This window comes from Eumetopias jubatus, unplaced genomic scaffold (assembly GCF_037043125.1).
Source record: "Eumetopias jubatus isolate StellerSeaLion01/CBP00866 unplaced genomic scaffold, mEumJub1_p1.0 scaffold_16, whole genome shotgun sequence".
NCBI classification, from domain to species: Eukaryota; Metazoa; Chordata; class Mammalia; order Carnivora; family Otariidae; genus Eumetopias; species Eumetopias jubatus.
This window is the reverse complement of record NW_028274822.1, coordinates 14,703,281-14,722,313: the sequence shown is the minus strand read 5'-3', so window position 1 is coordinate 14,722,313 and position 19,033 is coordinate 14,703,281. Positions and strand designations below refer to the sequence as shown.

General features: G+C 41.8%; 1 protein-coding gene across 1 annotated transcript in view; it reads right to left on the bottom strand.

Moving 5' to 3' along the window:
* Nucleotides 1-15,310: 15,310 nt before the first annotated feature.
* The window catches only part of RNF152 (ring finger protein 152), a 69,793-nt gene continuing 66,070 nt past the window's right edge, over nucleotides 15,311-19,033 (bottom strand). Inside the window, exon 2 of the mRNA XM_028102994.1 lies at nucleotides 15,311-16,505. Coding sequence (XP_027958795.1) covers nucleotides 15,735-16,346 — 612 coding nt within the window. The 5' untranslated portion in view covers nucleotides 16,347-16,505 and the 3' untranslated portion in view covers nucleotides 15,311-15,734. The remainder of the gene's footprint in view (nucleotides 16,506-19,033) is intronic.

Here is a 19,033-nt window from a genome sequence, read left to right as displayed (position 1 = left end):
GGTTGCCCACACCTCAAGTTTAGACCCAAATTAGAGTCCACCCAATTCGTGGGGAAAGATTGGCTGGAGAAAAAGCAGAAATCACCTTAGAAATCACCGAGAAAAGTGAACGTCAAGTTTATTTCTTCCAGTAGGACTCCTTTTACCCGACGGAAACCGGTGACGGACGGGCTGACACTGCCATGGTCCTCCCCTTGCCCCCCCCGCAGCCCCGATGGCTCCCAGGGAACGTTCTCTGAAAACTTCTATGCAGGCGAACTTCCTCATTTTTTGGATAAGAAGACAGAGGTCTAGGGAGATGAGGTGACCTGCTCAAAGGCTGACAGCAAGCGGCAGGGACAATGCGGTGTCCGACAGGTCTCCTCAGCGGAGGAGGGAATCAAGGGAGCAACCCAAAGAGCATTCTGGATCCTCCCTGATCATGTCACTGTTCGTGCTTTTCTCCTGAGTGGGAAACTTAGGAGATCTTCAATTTTGGATATTCTTCAGTGTGCTCCTTCCTGACCTCCCCTTAGCGGGGACCAGCATCTTTCTTTTTTTTTTTTTGCCTTGAACCTGGGTTGAAACTGCATGACCTTTTAAGGACATGCAGAATCATCCACCCCAGAACCTTCCCCTTTTTGAATCGAAAAAATAGGCCTCCAGGGGACAGAGCTCAGGCCTTTGCCTAATGGCTGGGGGGCACCTCCCCCACCTCGGGGTCCCCCCCACTGCCCCACAAGGGGCCCTTCTGCCCACCTTCACCCAGGAATGTCTTTCTTCTTGTTGTATTTGTGAAAGAAAGAAAAAAAGAAAGAAAGAAAGAAAGAAGAAAAAGAAAGAAAGAAAGAAAGAAAGAAAGAAAGAAAGAAAGAAAGAAAGAAAAGAGAGAGAGAAAGAAAGAAAGAAAAAGAAAGAAAGAAAGAAAGAAAAAGAAAGAAAGAAAAAAGAAAAGCAATGTGAACATAAAATGTCAAGATCCAAGAAAACTGAAAGACCAACCTGCTTAACCAAGCATTTCTGGAAGGGAAGAATCCTTTTGACTAATGTTTTCAGACGGTTTGCTCACTGTCCATTTATCACCAGTTCTTGTTTGCCAGTCCCAAGCAGATCATTTATATGTGCCCAGAATCCCTGGGTAATGGGCATGCTGTAAAAATAAATAGAATAAATAAATTAGTTCTTGAGCTCCTCGAATAAATCCAGTTGAATTAAACGCACCTAAAGTCACTCAGTCTTGAAGAGCAAAGTGAAGACTGTAATGAAATAGACATTTTGGGAAAAAGGGAAAAGAGGGAAAAAAACTTCACCCAAAGGCATGAAAAATTTTAAGAAACAAAGGGAGTCATATTTGCACAGAGAGTTAGTCATTGTTATTTTCTAGAGGCTTTGTCTCCCAATTGCCTTTTTCCATAGCCTCAATTTCACCTTACATTTCTAGAACCTTCCACTGAAATTTGAATGCAGGTCTTTTCCAAAGTGGAGTCAGTGACAGTTACCTGACAGTTATTATATATGCCCAAAGAAAAGGTCAGATTGTTTACTTCAAAAAATGACCCCTCCGAAAGGAGAAAGTAGCCCAAATTTTCACATCCTTATTGTCTTTCCTATTATGAGGTTTATATACTTAGAATAACAAAGATCTACTGGATTAGGCACGTGGACTAGAAACGCACATGCCCACACACAGGCACGCATGCACAGTCCTTGGATGAGACCTCACAGCATACCAGGCGCTGTTCTAAGTCCTTTATTTGCATTAAATGTTTTAACCCTCACAGCAACCCTATAAATCATGTACTATTATGATCATCTCCATTGTAAAATGAGGAAATTGCTAGTTTTATTTTTTTAATTTTTAAAAAATATTTTATTTATTTATTTGACAGAGAGAGACACAGCAAGAGAGGGAACACAAGCAGGGGGAGTGGGAGAGGGAGAAGCAGGCTCCCCGCCAAGCGGGGAGCCCAACGCAGGACTCGATCCCAGGACCCTGGGATCATGACCTGAGCCGAAGGCAGACGCTTAACAACTGAGCCACCCAGACGCCCCTAGTTTTAAATTTGTATAGAGGTCACCTGATAGAATTTTTTTTAAAAAGGCACCTAAGATTTAAAATATATTGTACAATTAAGGTAAATTATATTTATAGCAGACATTTGATATCTGTGCCTATAAAAGTTTATATATTCAAGTTGACTTAAACTGCATTTTTTTAAAGAACTTCTCACTGGAAAGATAAGGTATCACCTTATAATTTGGATTATTTTCTACTTGAGCATACTCAGTGTTTCCTGAGCACCTACTGTGTGCAGAGTACACACTGTGTGCAACTGTTGGGGAAACCGACATGTATCTAGCACCACCTTAAATCCAGTTACAGTCAGTACTCATCACCCTCACACACACTCACCTATGCACACTCATGCTCACACATACTCACCCACAATCGCACTCATTCTCACACACCAATGCACACTCATGCTCACACATCCATGCTCACGCTCACATACTTACCCACACTCACACTCATGCTCACATACTTATACACACCCATACATCCATGCTCACGCTCATCTATTCACACACACACACACACACACACACAGTCACACTCACACATATCCTCCCTTGCTCCTCCCAGAGCTGAGACCAGGCCAAGGCAGTGGATGCCTCTCAGAGTGAGCGCCTCCTTACATGTCCCACCCCAGCAGCCTCACCTGTCTCCCCCGACTCCCGGCCCTGCCCTCTCCCTCCTCACACACACACACCACACACCATAATTAAAGACAACAAAATCAAGCACGGTCCTGTGTGCCAATGGGCTATGGGGAATGCACAACATCTGTAGATGGTCAAGTGAGAGGGCTGGAATAGACGTGACATCAGTTCATTCTGATTAACAAGTGAAGTCACCAAGGCAGTCAGCCTCAAGCATGAACAATTTAAGGAAGAGGAAATGACTGTATTGTAGGAAGACAGCTGAACAGGAGCAGCTCATTAAAATGAGCTTGATGGGCAGGAAAGAGAAAGCAAACTATTCCCCACAGCAGTAGCAAGAATCTAAGTGCAGAAAGTGATGAGATCTGCAAAGAAGAGAATCCCAGCCCACTTGGGTATTCTAAAACCGGCAGTGTATCCAAACCTGACCGTGCTGAGCTATCCCAGCAGACGAAATGACTCATACCCTCATTCATTCAGCAAATACTCACTGAGTCTCCATCACTCCTCTGAGTGCTCGGGGGTGCAGTGCCGAGTGTCAGGCACAAATAGGTCTATCAGGATAAATCCAGGGCAGGATTAACACGATCCCCTCTCTTAGTAGTACCGTGTTCAAATTCTCTTATAGGAAGTCTTTTCCCATGTAGTCGCACATCCACTAATTCTGCTTCTCCAAAATTTACATATTCAATCCTTTTTTTAAAAAAGATTTTATTTTTAAGTAATCTCTACACCCAACATGGGGCTTGAACTCACAACCCCAAGATCATGAGTCACGTGCTCTACTGACTGAGCCAGCCAGGCACCCCATCCTCTTTTTTTTTTTTTTTATAGCAGAACACCATTTTTCAGAACTATATAAACTGAAGTCATTCTGAAATTAACAATGGTTTCCATAGAAATAAAAGCCACTAAGTATCTGCTTTGGAAAAGGCTAGAGGAGCTGGGCTGAAATTTGAGGAAGAGCAAAGCTTCTACTTTGGAGTGAATGTTTCCCTTCTGATGGCTGGGGGATGAGGCACATTAGAAGGGGGTAAAATCAGGACCATTTCTTGGTTGTCTGACATAAAGCTAGAAAGGAGGTGTGATTCGTTCTAAATGGTGGGGGTGGGGGATGTAATTTAACAGGGAACTTAACTGTGCAGTGGGGCCAATTGTGTTTAAAGTATATATAAACTGATAGAAATTTATAGAAGCATAGATAAGCCCTTACATGGCTTATGCATTGAGTATATTGAAAGTAATTATTACATGGACACGTGGGTGGCTAAGTCGGTTAAGCATCCGACTCTTGATTTTGGCTCGGGTTCATGATCTCAGGGTAGTGAGATCGAGCTCCGCATCAGGATCCATGTTCAGCAGGGAGTCTGCTTGAGATTTTCTCTCTCCCTCTCCCTCTGCACACCACAGCTCCTACCCCCGCCATGCTCGAGCATGCGCACACATGGGCGCGTGCTTTCTCTCCAAATAAAATCTTTGTTTTTTTTAAGATTTTATTTATTTATTTGACAGAGAGAGACACAGCGAGAGAGGGAACACAAGCAGGGGGGTGAGGGAGGGAGAAGCAGGCTTCCCGCCGAGCGGGGAGCCTGATGCAGGGCTCGATCCCAGGACCCCTGGATCACGATCCGAGCGGAAGGCAGACACCTAACGACTGAGGCACCCAGACGCCCCTCTAAATAAAATCTTTTTTAAAAAGGTAATTATTACAACTATTGATTTTATTCCACGAAATTTATATTTCTATTAAAATGATTTTCTATGAAATGATAAAATAATTTTTTAATTTATGTGTTTTGCATATATTCGTAAATTCCTTTATCTGTTTGCCTAATCCTCTATGTAGTGGTTCTCAAAGTATGGCCCTCGGCCCACTGCAGGGCCAACAAATCTTCCTAATGGGTTGCCCTTGACAATCCTAAAACTTTTTCTTACGTGCCTGAATGAGATCAACTCATTAATAACATCTATATATGTTTTGCTACATTTGGTATTTTTAAACTAAAATTAGTGCTTTTTAGACTTTGGAGAATTTACGCCGGGCTCCAATTCAGTATTTTGCTAACATTGCAAGGCTCCAGTTGCATGTGTGCATATGCAAGTAGTTGGATTCCTACAATTTGGGGGAAGGATACATATTAATTATCAGTACTGCCTTGAATAATCATGTTTTTTAATTGCTGCTCTTCTGCTTCTTAACAGCAAATTATTGTTAGTTTTGTTCATCATTATCAATTTAGTTTGTTGTGAGTTGTTTTTAACCCCATAGCATATAGTAATGAATATTTATGAATTTTTAGGCTATAATTTTCCAAAATTACTCTGGTATGTATGCACTGTGTTCAAGTATGAATCATCCATTCCCTTATTACTAAAGCAGATGTATACATATTTCCCCCATAATTTGCTAATATGAGAACATTTCATCAGTAATGTGTGCAGTGCATGGAATTTTAGCATGCAAATTACAATATAACATGAAAGTAAATCTAATAAAAGTATTGGGTTATTTTACATTTACGTGTTATTGTCTTAAAAAGCAAACATGGGTAATGGTTTAATCTTACTACATAAAAAGTAAGCACTGCATATATATGTGTGTATATATATATATATATATATATTTTTTTTTTTTTTTTGGCCATATTTTGATTATCTGGAGCAAGACAAAGTTGTGAATCATTATTCAAGGTCAGTAGTCTCCAAACTGTTTTACCAGATGTTAATAGGTGTTCTGCAAACAATGGATTCTTTACTCACATAAATTGGGAGGAAGTGATATGTATTATGTTTCCTTTTTCCAGATTTGCAAGGCCCTTTAGCATACTGCGATGGTTAATTTTATGTGTCAACTGGGATAGGCCATGATGCCTAGATATTTGGTCAAACACTGGCCTGGATGTTGCTGTGAAGGTATTTTGTAGATGAGATTAACAGTTAAATCAGTGGACTTTGAATAAAGCTCATTGTTCTCCCTAGTGTGGGTGGGTCTAATTCACTAAGTTGAAGACCTTAAGAGAAAAAATAGTGACCTCCAAGGAAGAGGGAATTCTGCCAGCGTTTGGTTTTGGACTCAAGCTGCAGCATCAACCCTTCTCTGAGTCTGCAGCCTACTGGCCTGCTCTGAAGATTGCCAACTTCTACAGGTACATGAGCCAATTCCTTAAAATAAATATCTTTATAGATAGATACATACCCTAATATGATAGATTTATACACATCTGTATATTCTCATATATAAACATATAGTGTACACACATACATCCTATTGGTTCTGTTTCTCAAGAGGACATACCACACATGTTAAAGGCTCTAGAAAGTTCTACAATTAAAAAAAAAAATCCCTGTTTAAACCAGTGTTTTCCCAGGTTATTTAACCACAAAACCTTTTTCATATAATACCTACAACTATCACAAATACGGCTTGGGCAATGTTTTTCTCAAGACTTGACCTTAGAGCTGATCTGTAGCCTCTGTCAGCAGCATCCAGCTCTAAACCTGTTCAACTCAGAAAGTGATACCGTAGCTATTGGGACAAAAGCCTCCACCCGTCCTGTCCTTCCGCACAGGGCGCTGGCGGAGCGAAACGGCCATGTTTTGTGGGCACAGCAAGGTGAAATGGTCACTGTGGGGTCAGTTCCACATACAGCGGTGTCTGACGAAAATAACTCCTGGTAGAATAGACCCCGTAGGTGGGCTTTTGTGAAATGCTCTTTTATGGATATTTCTGGGGACTGGCGAGTCGTCCTGAAATACCATCAATTACAGTGCGACGTGGCATAAGGCGACACATGAATGGCAGGGAGCCTGACCAGAAAAGCCAGTTCTGCCTCTATAAAAGGCATCATGCCTCCTCTGTCTTATTATCCCTTCTCACATGTGTTTTCACAAACGGTCCTCACTGACCCCAATTTATCCTTCAGAGCTTATTCTAGAAGCCATTGCCCTTTCTGACTAATCTCTTCCCCAGAACCCACCAGATCAGCCTGCCCTCTTCCCTGTCACGTGCGTTCAAACACCGTGGACCCCTGCACTGGACGTAAACTGTACTTATTAGTGCCTATCTTCCCTCCAGGACTGTGAAGTTCAAGAGGACAACGGCCCTTTCCATCTCGTTCGTCTGGGCAGCTCTAGGGTCTGGCGAGCAGCTGGAATGCCCCGAGAAGGAACGAGTGCCCCGACAAGAGCTTCCTCCCCTCTCGTTTTCCAAGGGAGTCCATATCAATTTTCCTTTCTTGGTAGCCCGATTGGTGTACTTTTCTCTACTTTGATCTATCCCTAAAGATCTTCACTCTTTCAACCTTTAAAAAACCTCTGTGCCAAGAGCCCGTGACATGTTCACATGTATGTGTATGCACACACACACAGTGCACACACATGCACATCTCCACCTTTGCTTACTCTTGCAAATAAGAATAAATACATTCACCTATCAAGCAAAATAGGGTGAAGAGATGGGGAATGCAAGTAACAGGAGGAGCAAAGAGAGACTGAATCCAATTACGGCTCTATCATTTTCTGGGTCAAGTAGAATTGTGCAGAAGTTTTCAAACCTATAAAAAGAAAAGCAGAGGCTCAGTCAGGTCCCGGGATCAGTTCCTTTCCCCACAGCTGCCATTTCCCCAGCCTAGTGCTACACTATGTACACTGAACATGGGTTTCTCTTCAAGAGTCCTCGCTGGAAACAAAAGCACTGAGAAAACTCATGCATTGGCAGGTAAACAGGTTTTCGTTTCAGGAAATTTGGCCGAACATTTGGAGGGGACGCAGATGTAAGGACTGAGGGGGAGGGTGGCGCTCAGTGGATGCCGGGCCTGGCTCCAATCAGTCCCTGTGCATCCTCTACCATCCCCTCCAGACCCTCGGTTACTTGGTTACTTGCAGGGAGGGGCCAGAATGGCAAAGATCTTGGAGTTGACACAGGTTCCCCCCCTTCTTCCAACCCTACACCCAGAGGCAGAAAACTTGCACTAGCTATCCAAATAGAGCCTCATCTGAAAGAGGTTGCCAACATGGGCCTCCCCAGGCAAGGTACGCTTGCAGGGCTCTCCTGTGCCCCCCTGTCATTTACCCCAATTCCCACTAAGTCTACAGAGAAGTCTCTAGATAAGGCTATAGGTACAATCCAGTCCTGGGCATGGAGGAGCTAAGACCTGGAAAAGCTAAGGTCTTTAATAAATGCCTTAAATGCCTTTCTGCCCCTTTTTAGAAAAGCTCAAGCATGCAGGAGGGATGTAAGGGAATCCCTAGCCACCCCAACACACACACACACATGCCCACTCGCTCTGAGACCAGAGAAATCCATACAAGAAATTCTAAAATATGATAAATATATTTCACATTTCCAAAGATCTGGACTCCCTAGTACAAAGTGTGCTTTTTGGTACAAGAAATGGGTATTGAATCACAGTAATCTCACGCTTTTAAAACTATGGGGATTATTTTTTAATAATTGCCCAGAGAGAGCCAGGTCATGCTTATACTAGCATGCATGCATGATCAGATCATTGATAACCCCTTAAGAAGGATTAGGCCACTTGCTAAACTGAATTGAAATTCATTGATGTGATCCAGAGTTATTGAAAGACAGGATGCTTTTATCAAAAAAGGCTCTCCCAAACACTCTCTGTCCCACTGATGAAAATATGCATTGAAGGATACCTTTCCGGATTCAGAGCCAAGAGGCAGATCACACTGCCTCTCACTACACGAGCGCCTATGTGAAGTTGTTCTACACATAGTATAATAAGATGGTCCACCTGGGGCCTGACACACACATGGCCATTTCTAAACAGGAGAAGGAGAAAGGTAGGGCCACCGGAAGTCATGAAAACCCAAGTTGCAACACCATCCTTGCTTTTACTCATTACACATGCGCTCTTCAGCTTCTTGGAGGAGCCACTTGAAGGTCACCTCCGCTTAAAATTCTTGGCTCGGGAGCTCCCTGTTGCTTTATTACCTAAGTCTATTAAAATTCTTAGAGTAGCTGATGATGAAAATTCCAGGCAATTTTTTTTTTCTTCATGGAGTGGGAAGAAAAAAAAAAACACAAAAAACCAACGCATGAGTCTATTTGAAATCGTTTTATGAATTTTAATCATAGCAAATGTGTTTTAACAGTAGTCATAAAATCAACATTACCACATATACAAAGGACAAGACACCAGTTTGGCATACAAAAATACCATATATTAAAATTGGGTTCATTGGAAAAACTCAGGACTTGCTAAGACACCATCTACACCAGAGAGAGCAAGCAAGAATGCTTTTAACACATTCAGATTTATAAACAGCAGCTTGATATCCCCCTTACAAAGTCAATTATTTGGCAACATTTGAATAATATTTTCTACATGGCCCAGCAGCTCATTTATCTGTAGGGCTATTTGGCCCTTCAAAAGAAAAGCTCCTAAAATAAATAATCCACATAATTGTGAATGAAACACGTCAAGGACTTGAGTTAGCCTCTGAGCAGCATTAATCTAGCCATCTGACTGGAATATTAGTTATCAAGAGGGCCAGGGAACCCACCAGTGGAGCTGGAAGACCGGCAGGAATCCTCCAGAGCAGCCGCATGGCTTATGATGGGGAAGTCTGCACCCACCCCAAGCTGACACCAGCCTCCCCTCCTGCAACTGTCAAGTGAGGCAAACAGGAACACGTGGTGGAATAAAGAAACTATAATAAATGACAACAACCAGGATTGAAAACCAAAATATTCTTGAACGAGTCTTCCCAATAGTATCAACCTACTCAAGTCGGCATACATCCATAGGCACCGGCATTGCATTCCACTGCTAAGAGGGTGTTATTAGAGTTTGTCTGTAATGACTCAGCAACCAACTCTAAAGCAGGCTCTGAGATTGTCTAGCATGTGGACAACCCGGGGGGCCCTCCTTGGATCCTGTCATTGGCCGAGCCCACTCCCTATAGGTCTTCAACTTAAACATCTGGAATTTAATTGTGCTTGTCTTAAGTTATTCCTAGTCGTCCCTGTGTTTCTTTCTTCAGCTGGTTTCTGCCACGACTGACCTTCAGCTCCTATATACTTTGTTCTCGACCCATGTTCCCACTACAGATTTCTCTCCTTTTCTGCAAGTATTTTCTCACTGTCTTGAGCACATCTATCTATTGCTATAGACCTGAGGCCGCATCTCCACTGCTCCCACAGATCTGTCTCTCAGCCAGAAAAATCAGACCAGGAGTTTCCTGAACCACGGTGTATGATAGTAGCTACTCTGTCCTCCCATGTGAACAGAGATGACACCGACTGAGGTTGATCCTCGCTCCCCTTCCAGGGGACATCTTCCTCCTCTTTTTCCTCCTTCTTACAGCCCATGCTCCTTTACCACCCTCACATTCAATCGTCTCCTTCCAGATTCTCAAAAAGCAAATGTCAAATGAAAAATGGAACATCCCCCTTTGGAAAACTCTTGTTGGAATAACCCAATAACTCACAGGGAGAATACAGAAAACTTTCACACAGGCTACCAGCCCTACAGCCCGTAGTGATGAATTTAGAGCAGTGTTCTAGAAGAATAGGGACTATAAGAGAGCACCCCAGAAAAACAAAGAAAATGCATGCCTTTTCAGACTTCAAGAGACTCCTCTGTACTTTGCCCCAAATATTACTGATTGTCCCTAAAAAGATCATAATATGAATCGTATCAAAAATCTTAGACTAGAATAATAAAGTCCAGCTAACGAGATGAGTGTTTTCAAGCACCACCACATCATAAGTGAAATATACATAGTGGGATACCCCAGGCAGTGAATCCTAAAAAAAAAAAAAAAAAAAAAATCCCTTGGCCCAACTGTGCAAGTAAACTTGTGCCGAAAAATTGGAGCCATGCTGCAAGAGTTTAGGAATAATGGTATTCCACCCATGATGCCTGAACAGAGCCAAAAAACAAGCCATTTGAAAGACAGAAATTAAATGCCCCACCTGCTTATGTTCTTCGATCATCAATGGCTTTCCAATAAAATGTGTACAGTAGAACCCACCTCTTCAAATGCTTGAGGTCTCAAGGGTTTATTCATCTAGACATTCCCAAAGGTGGTTGGTTTGATATAATGTATGCAGCCCATAGCATTTGTTAAGAAATTAATATCTAAATTCAACATTATATAACCCACAAATTGGAAAATGTGACTAACATTTTGTACGTGATTTTTTAACTCCTGTTACAGGTAAGTCATGTGTGTGTGTCTACATGTATGTCTACACCTGTATGTGCAGATACAGATATGTGTATCTATATATAGTGAATCATGTCAGAAAAAAAAAATCAATGGCTTGAATTTCCACTTATTTTTTAGAAGTATTTCATGCTTAATAATATTTAACTGATCTTCATTGCTTTTGAGACAGACTACTACTTTCAACACAGTTACTGAGTTTTCTTGATTACTTCATTCTTCTTTGGAGCTTCTGTTTTGGTAAGGGTTATGTTATAAGTGATATTTTCCTGGGAGTGATGAAAATGGCAAGGAACAGTCTCTCCTTCCAGGTCAAGGATGACAGATCAACTGACTGGTGACACACTTGTATGGAAACAAAACACTGACTGATTGGCAGCATCATTCTTTTAGGAGAAGATAGAAATTCAAACCTTTTCGATATCACTCCTCTCATACCAATAACCTCTGGACCTCTAAATTCCTCTTAAGTCTAAAGAAAAACTACCATTTTGGCAAAAAAAAAAAAAACTAAATAATTTTAAAAGCTAAAAAGGTCACGCCCACTGACAAGTTCTAGGAAAAAAAATTCACCAGATTTTGCTAAATTGAGACAAATGCAATGTTTACGTTACATTCAGAAACAATGAAAAGCAGACTAGCCAATTTTGACACAGCACAGGATTTCAAATAAAGCAATGGGAACTCTTCAAATCAAAATCTAGACCATAACAAATACCATACTACCAGGAGAGTCTCATCTTTCTATGAAAATATATCTCCAACTGAAGTTTCTGCTTTCCTTTACTCACTTAAAAAGCAATTTTAGTAACTTTAATAACCCTCCAGTCTTTAAATTCCATGGGCAATGTTTTTTAATGTAAAAAAAAAATGTCTTTGTGCAAGGCTGCAAATTTGTGATTTGTTCAGCGATAAGGGATAAAAGGAAAAACCAAATGACAGGTGTCAAATCTCACTCTAAAAACAGTCCCTATGTTGTAGTCTGGTATCTGAAAAAGGATGCCCACATATGCCCACACCCAACACGACGACGAGCCGGCAGACTTCAAGGGCAAACAAAAAACCCTCTATGAACACTGCAAAACATGATTTCTCTTACATTTCACACCTTACTCATGCAGTGATGAAGTCTGGGTAAGATGCTCAAAGTGAAGAGGAATTTCACTAGGGTTTTTTTTCTTTTTTTCTGTAACATTTGTTTTTGGCCATAAGACCCTAAACACAGTTTCATAGTACAGGTCATGCATAGCTTGCAAGTCAAAAGTTTTTACAGCTACTGTCTAACTACTATTTTTGGACAATAGATTCACATACAGCTAATGATCCCAGAAAAGGGGCTTCATAAAGCACTCTTTAAGCTTCACTGACCATTCTTTGGCCCAAAGTATGAAAGTAATAACCCCAAAGGGCAATCAATGAATTTTAATCATCGTACTTGAGATCAAGCCCAGAAAGGATTTTTTTTAGCCAACTGCATGTTACTAAACCACAAACTGTCTTCTTAGCCTTACTCTGTTAACACTCTCATGTTAGATCCTACCGCGCAACCCTCCAGAATTACACGATCCAATATGGTAGCCACCAGCCAAAAGTGAGTGACTATATTTAAATAACTTAAAATGAAATAAAATACAAAATCCAGTTCCTCAGTCGTACTAACCCCGCTTCAACTGCCCACTAGCCAATGGCCACTATATTGGACCGCATAGGTCATAGAACATTTCCATCATTGGAGAAAGATCTATTGAACAGACTAGATCTCAAAGGCTGCACCAGCACATGGATTAACCTTCAAGGGACCTACTTTTAAGTCATGCTAGAGATTGAACTTAATTATGTTCTTAAAGAAAATACCTTTTAGCTTTCTAATCATTACGTATGACTGAAACTGAGAACCCATTTACCTTTTCCTCACAACTTATGCCCCAGGTCATTATACAAAAATTTCCCAAAGACAATGCTTTTTGACAGCATACTCGGTTGGCTCTACTTAACATATTAACCATTCTCTCGCTTATGTCAAGATCGTTAATAAAGATGAAAATTCATGCTTCTTAAAGTTTACTATTTACACAACACTCATTGTCCTTTACATAAGGGCGGGGGGAACCAATGGTTTGCAATTTTAAAAATTCAAATCACATCATTTTTATTAAACGTCTATACTCATCCTTAAATCAACCCTCCTTTCATTTCCGAGAGGTAGATGCTAACTAAAATGGATACATATATATTTAAAAAAAAAACAAAAAACTAAAACACTATTGAGTTAGTAAAGGGAATTCATCTACCCTCCAAAAGACCATAGCCCAATAGAGATATCATCAGGCCTAGGAAGAAGCAAGAGAAACTGTAATGCAGTTCTTGCATCCCTTTTGCTGCAGAATTACAAGGGGCCACATACCTCTGTGGGGCTCCATGGTTGGTTGCTTTCAGCTCTGACTTTCTGTGCTTTCAGTTGTGATTTTTTTTTTTCACTGATGTGCAACTGTGAATTCCGGTTGACTGTGTCACTGGACTTTTGTCACACGGGGTAGATGAATTGCTAGTGTCGTGGGGAAATGCCAGAAAAGGCCAGCAGGATGGGATGCCAACTAACATGAAAACATCAAGTCTACAAAAATTCTATCTGCAGGCTGAGATAGGATGCACACAAACACACACACACACACATGTGCACAACTGCACACTTTAACAAGCAATGCACAAATAACTGCAGGCAGAATCCATTTAAACAATATTTCTTAGGTCAGTAAGACGCACACACAAAATTCTGATTTTGGTGTTACTGTTACCTTAAACTGTAAAGTCAAGAGATTGTTTTTAAGTTACATGGACAATTTTTACTCTACGGCTTTGCACTAAGAAACACAGGGTGCCCTATCGCCACGCACATTAGTGTCTATGTGTAACCTACTTAACACGTAGAACTCCAGGACATACTGCACTACAGGGCCAGTCATTTCATACTGTACATAAACAGATGTAGATATCATTCACAAAATTAACTCAAATATGGCCTGGCTGAAAATTGCAAGGGTCAAGTCCATTTGAAATGTAGCATTCTTCACTTGATCTTAGCCAAAAGGCCGAGAAGCGATTGAAATGTAGCATTCTTAATGGAACATTATCTGTGGGGTTTTTCCTCTGAGAGGAATAGAAATTAGGTCAGACATGCATCACGGCAGCCTGGCAGAGTTTGAGAAATCAACACTAACCCAACAGTATATTATGTTACGTAATAGAGGACAGTATTCAGCTAATATGATACCTAAATTATTAATACCAAATAAATCCTAGATTATTTATTGTATAATGCCCAATAGCTTACACAATAAAATGGCATTTTAACCTAATTTCTACTTTTAGCTCTCAAATACACTTGCTTCATGAATTCCATAAAAGAAATTAGAAGAGAATTGTAAAGCTCACAGCTTTTTCTGAACACACACACATCCAGGCCCAGGAATTTACCACTTAACGCCAGCAGACCTTTCTTCACCAGCATCTGCACATTTAAGAGTATTTGAGAATTTATGATGAACTGACCCACTTAGATTGGGAACGTGAGTTCTTAGTTTATCTTGTCACTTTTCTCAATAAACATATTTTGAAATACAAGAGATTTTCTCACTTATACCCACAAGAAGAAACTGGAATCCTACAGTTTAACTTTCACGGAGCATCTTTCAAAAAGCAATCATGGACTATTAAAATGTCAGTCCAGGTTTGTCATCGATGAACAACACTCACATCTATTACAATACCTCCAAACTGGGAGAAAAGACAGAATCTTCTGTTACTTTCATTTGTGCCTCACAGAATACAGGACTTGAATACACAGAAGAGGAGCAAATGTTGGAAGTGACGAGTGTGCGACACTTCACTGGGCGGATCCCAGTGCCCAAGAGGTGGCCACCGAGTCAGACTCTGGACTCATTCAGGCCCACAGTCTTACTCCTGGGATTCTTCTGAAAAGATTCAAAACCTGAGGTAAATCAAATGACACACACACGCACGCGCGCGCACACACACATGCACACACACACAAGTACACAATATTTACATTAAAAATTCTTATTTTGTGAGATGGCTTGAGAAAAATTGGCATATAGGGTTCCTGTGGGATTAGGCATTTCTCATTATTACTGTTTATTGCTCCCCTGTTGGGCTTTCAGTTTAATAAACACGTAGCAAGCTCTAATTACAAGGGAAGAAAAATGAAGGTATGTAACAAAACACAACACACTGGAAACACTCGTTCAGACATTTTCTCCAAAAAAAAAAATGACCGTCCCCTTCACTTATTTTAATTTGGGTGCCATTCAAAAAGTATAAAAAGCCTCAGCAACTAAATGAAGACTGGATTTCCATTACAAAGGGGAAAGAAACCAGCACTGCACGTCATCGCTGAAGTTTTACGTGGATTCTCAGGTTTAATTCTACTTGTATACATAAGCATCTCTGTTTTAATCTACCACATTTAGAGATCACATTGTATGCACTTGCACGGTTTAACATCTAAGTAGATTAGGTCTATCTCGTAACATGATTTGGACAAATCATAAATTACAGTCCATTTAATAAATGATTATGAGGATGCATGCAATCGTCCTGGAAGCTGTTGCCACCAACACTCAGAACGACTGGCCCGGTAGCTCGCTGAGACCTCACGTCTGCCCTTCGTGTCTGTCTCCGGTTAATCAAGTGGTAGCCCAGAGGCCATGGCTGGCACCAAATGATCAGCGTCGCCCCCATCTTCTCGCTGCGATCCCATCACCAACACCTGCTCAACCCCGAGTTGGCACCCAAGAGAGACTTCCCTGCAACCCTGTTCAGCCACAGGAGATCACAGTGAAGCGCTTAGAAATGCAAGACATGTTGTGCAGCACAATGCCCAGCAGGAAGACGAGAACGCAGGCCACCAGGATCACAGTGCACACCCCGGACCAGGTGGAGCTTTTCGCCACGCCCCGCCTGTCTGGCTCCTCCTCCCCCGCCTCCGGGGGCGCCCCGCCCTGCAGAGGTTGCTGCTCTGTGGGGACGGTCACCACGGTGACGGCCTTCTGCTGGCTCCCGGGCAGCAGGCGGCAGCTCATGTCTCCCGGCAGCAGCGCTCGCTCCTTGGAGATGGGCAGGGGCAGCATGTAGCACCCATTGCTGGGAAGTTTGATGAACACTGGGGTGTGCTCGGACGCGTGCGGGATGGCGATGACCGCAAGGACCTCGGGGTCGTCGGGGAGCTGCGACACGGAGAAGCCCGGGGGCAGCTTGGTGATGCCCCGGCACCAGGGGCACCTTACGTCCTTCTGGCTCGTCCTCATCTGCTGGAGGCACACCGAGCAGCATGTGTGTTTGCAATCCAGCAACTTGGGCCTTCGCCGGGGGCTGTAGTAGTTGAAACAGATCTGACATTCCAGCAAGGAATCTTGGGAGAGCGTCTCCATCGTGGCCGTGGCTGTGGCCGGGAAGCAGGAGGGCCAAGGCCAAGGGCAAGGAGCTTGTTCTCAGGGGCTGGCACTCCCACGCCTTCCTTCTTGTCTTTCCAAAGTCGTGAGGTGACCGGGGAGCTCAGGGACATAGAGCATACTCAAGTGTGTTCATTTCTGAAGAAGATAAAAAAAAATGCAGAAAAGTTAATGATTTCAAACAAGCTGAGATGTCAGCACATCTGCCGGAATTCAAATGTCTTGGCACTGGGTCAAAAACGTAAAAATGTCCCACTCGAGAGAGATTACAGGAGTTCCTTGGGTAATGAATGCCCAGTGGAAGGTAAACGAGTTGTCTCAGGCGGCTTCTTACGGTACTTTGCTCATTTCTAAAGGGAACACCTTCATGGGGGTACACAATGCCCCGTATTTCATAAAGAGGGAGTCTTGATTCTGTTTTGTGTATTTCGGTGGACCCTGGCTTGTTCTTCTAAAATACAAGGGAGAAATGCTCTTGCTTCCAATAAGAGCAACCTCTCCTAGAAGTAAATTTCTTTCCTTAGGCCCTCTGGTCTTCTTTTCCTGACTCTATTTACCCTCCTGTAAGTATTCATCGCCAGATTCAGGCGCAACTTCCCAAATCTAGGGACTCCATGTAACTAGTTCGCTCAATTCCGCTCTCGTAGGAAATTAAAACAATGCTGCCAAAGAAGTGCACACAGGCATGTGTTGTTTTTTTTTTCCACCAAATCACTGAAACAAAGTAATTCTTGTCATTTGGTTTTAAAAGAGACAAAAACTCAAAACAACAGCAACAAAGACGAGCGGCAGCAATGAACCTTCAGGCAGCAGGGTTTGCAAAGGCACACAAGGACCCCTAGTATTTTTCAGTCCGTTCTTTTAATTGCATTACTATTTAGGCTTGCACCAAGTAACGGGACTACAAGCAAATACTATTAACTCACCAGTCAGAATCAAGTATTGTCTAGCAAGAGACTGTCAGAGAAGACTGGCAAGCACTCCCCCACCAGGCAGCCCCCTACCATAAAACAAAGAGTGTCAGCCTCCTGGTGTAAAGGAAGCAAAGTAACTTAGTTCAACTTAACTGGGGTCTGAGGAACCCAGTGTTTCAGTGAAGGCTGCCCAACTCTGTTTCCTATTGAAAGCATCCAAATTACGGGTCTCTGGATGGAGTCACAATGACTCTGGAAAGAACTACCCAACCACTCTTGTAGAAATAATTGCCAGTCATTGAACCCCACCCACTCCCAGAGCCAGGGGATAATAACATGGAAAAGCTCCAGCACGTTTCTTAAAAAGCAAACCTCCTTTTTCTAACTTCCCTTGTGAAATTAAGAATGTACTCCTTGCCAATGATACGATTTGTTAAAAATCAAAATTAGAAATGCAGAAAAAGCATAAAGCAAAAAATAATCACTGGTAAAAATTAACAATGACAGGGGCACCTGGGTGGCGCAGTTGGTTGAGCGGCTGCCTTCAGCTCAGGTCATGATCCCAGGGACCTGGGATCGAGCCCCACATCGGGCTCCTTGCTCAGCAGGGAGCCTGCTTCTCCCTCTCCCTCTGCCTGCCTCTCTGCCTACTTGTGCTCTCTATCTCTGTCAAATAAATAAATAAAATCTTTAAAAAAATGAATAAATAGATATTAAAAAAATAAAAAAAATAAAAATTAACAATGACAGTCAAAAAGAGCAACATAATTGTAAAACATTTTAGCTGTAGTAAGAGTGCCTAGATTAAATTACTGAAAGTCAAATACAGTAATACAGCATTCGGAAAGTTCATATCATAATCAACTACTTATCTAGCTACTAATTCAAGAAATTTTTATTGAATAATTGAAATTTGCTAAGGGTAGAACTCAACTGTTCTCACTGAAAAAAATATATATATGAGGTGATGGACGTGTTAATCAGCTAGATTGGGGGGGTCCTTTCACAATGCATATAGCAAATCACCACCATGCACACCTTAAATACCTTACAATTTTGTCAATTATACCTCAATAAAGCTGAAAAAAAGTAAAAATTCAAGATATCTGTGGAGCATATCAGGTACAAAGCACAATGCTAGCTACTATAGGGCATCAAGATGAATCAGATCCAAATCCTACTCTTAAGCAATTTCAGGTTAGGTAAGAAAGAAAACATGAATAGATTTCCTCTTCCATTCATTTATTCATTCAAATTATTATTGAACATCTGCCGTGCGTCAAGCATTATGGTATTTGTTTTTGTCCCTTGTAACTAAGACCTTGTCACTGCCCACAAGAAACTCCCAGCCTAGTGGTAACCAGTTATGCATGTAAACAGTTGTAATACAAATACAGAGTGATACAAGCCATACAGGAGCCCGAGGAATCAGGGATGGCTCAATGAAAGATCTGGATTATGGAGAGGATTTAAACATGTCAAATCAGGGGGCAGTTTATTTTCAGGTTCAGAAATCATTGAGCAAAGGAAAGAGGGTGAGCAACTACAGCATTATTTCTAGACTCTACCTGTGGCACTAGCTAGAGGATTTTTTTCCTAATACAAGAGTAACTTAAAAATGCCCCCTCTAAGAGTTTTATAGTTTTAGCTTTGATGTTTAGGTCTTTGAAACAGATGCCTTTTTAATTTATTCTTTTTTTAAGATTTTCTTTTTCAGTAATCTCTACACCCACCCAAAGTGGGGCTCAAACT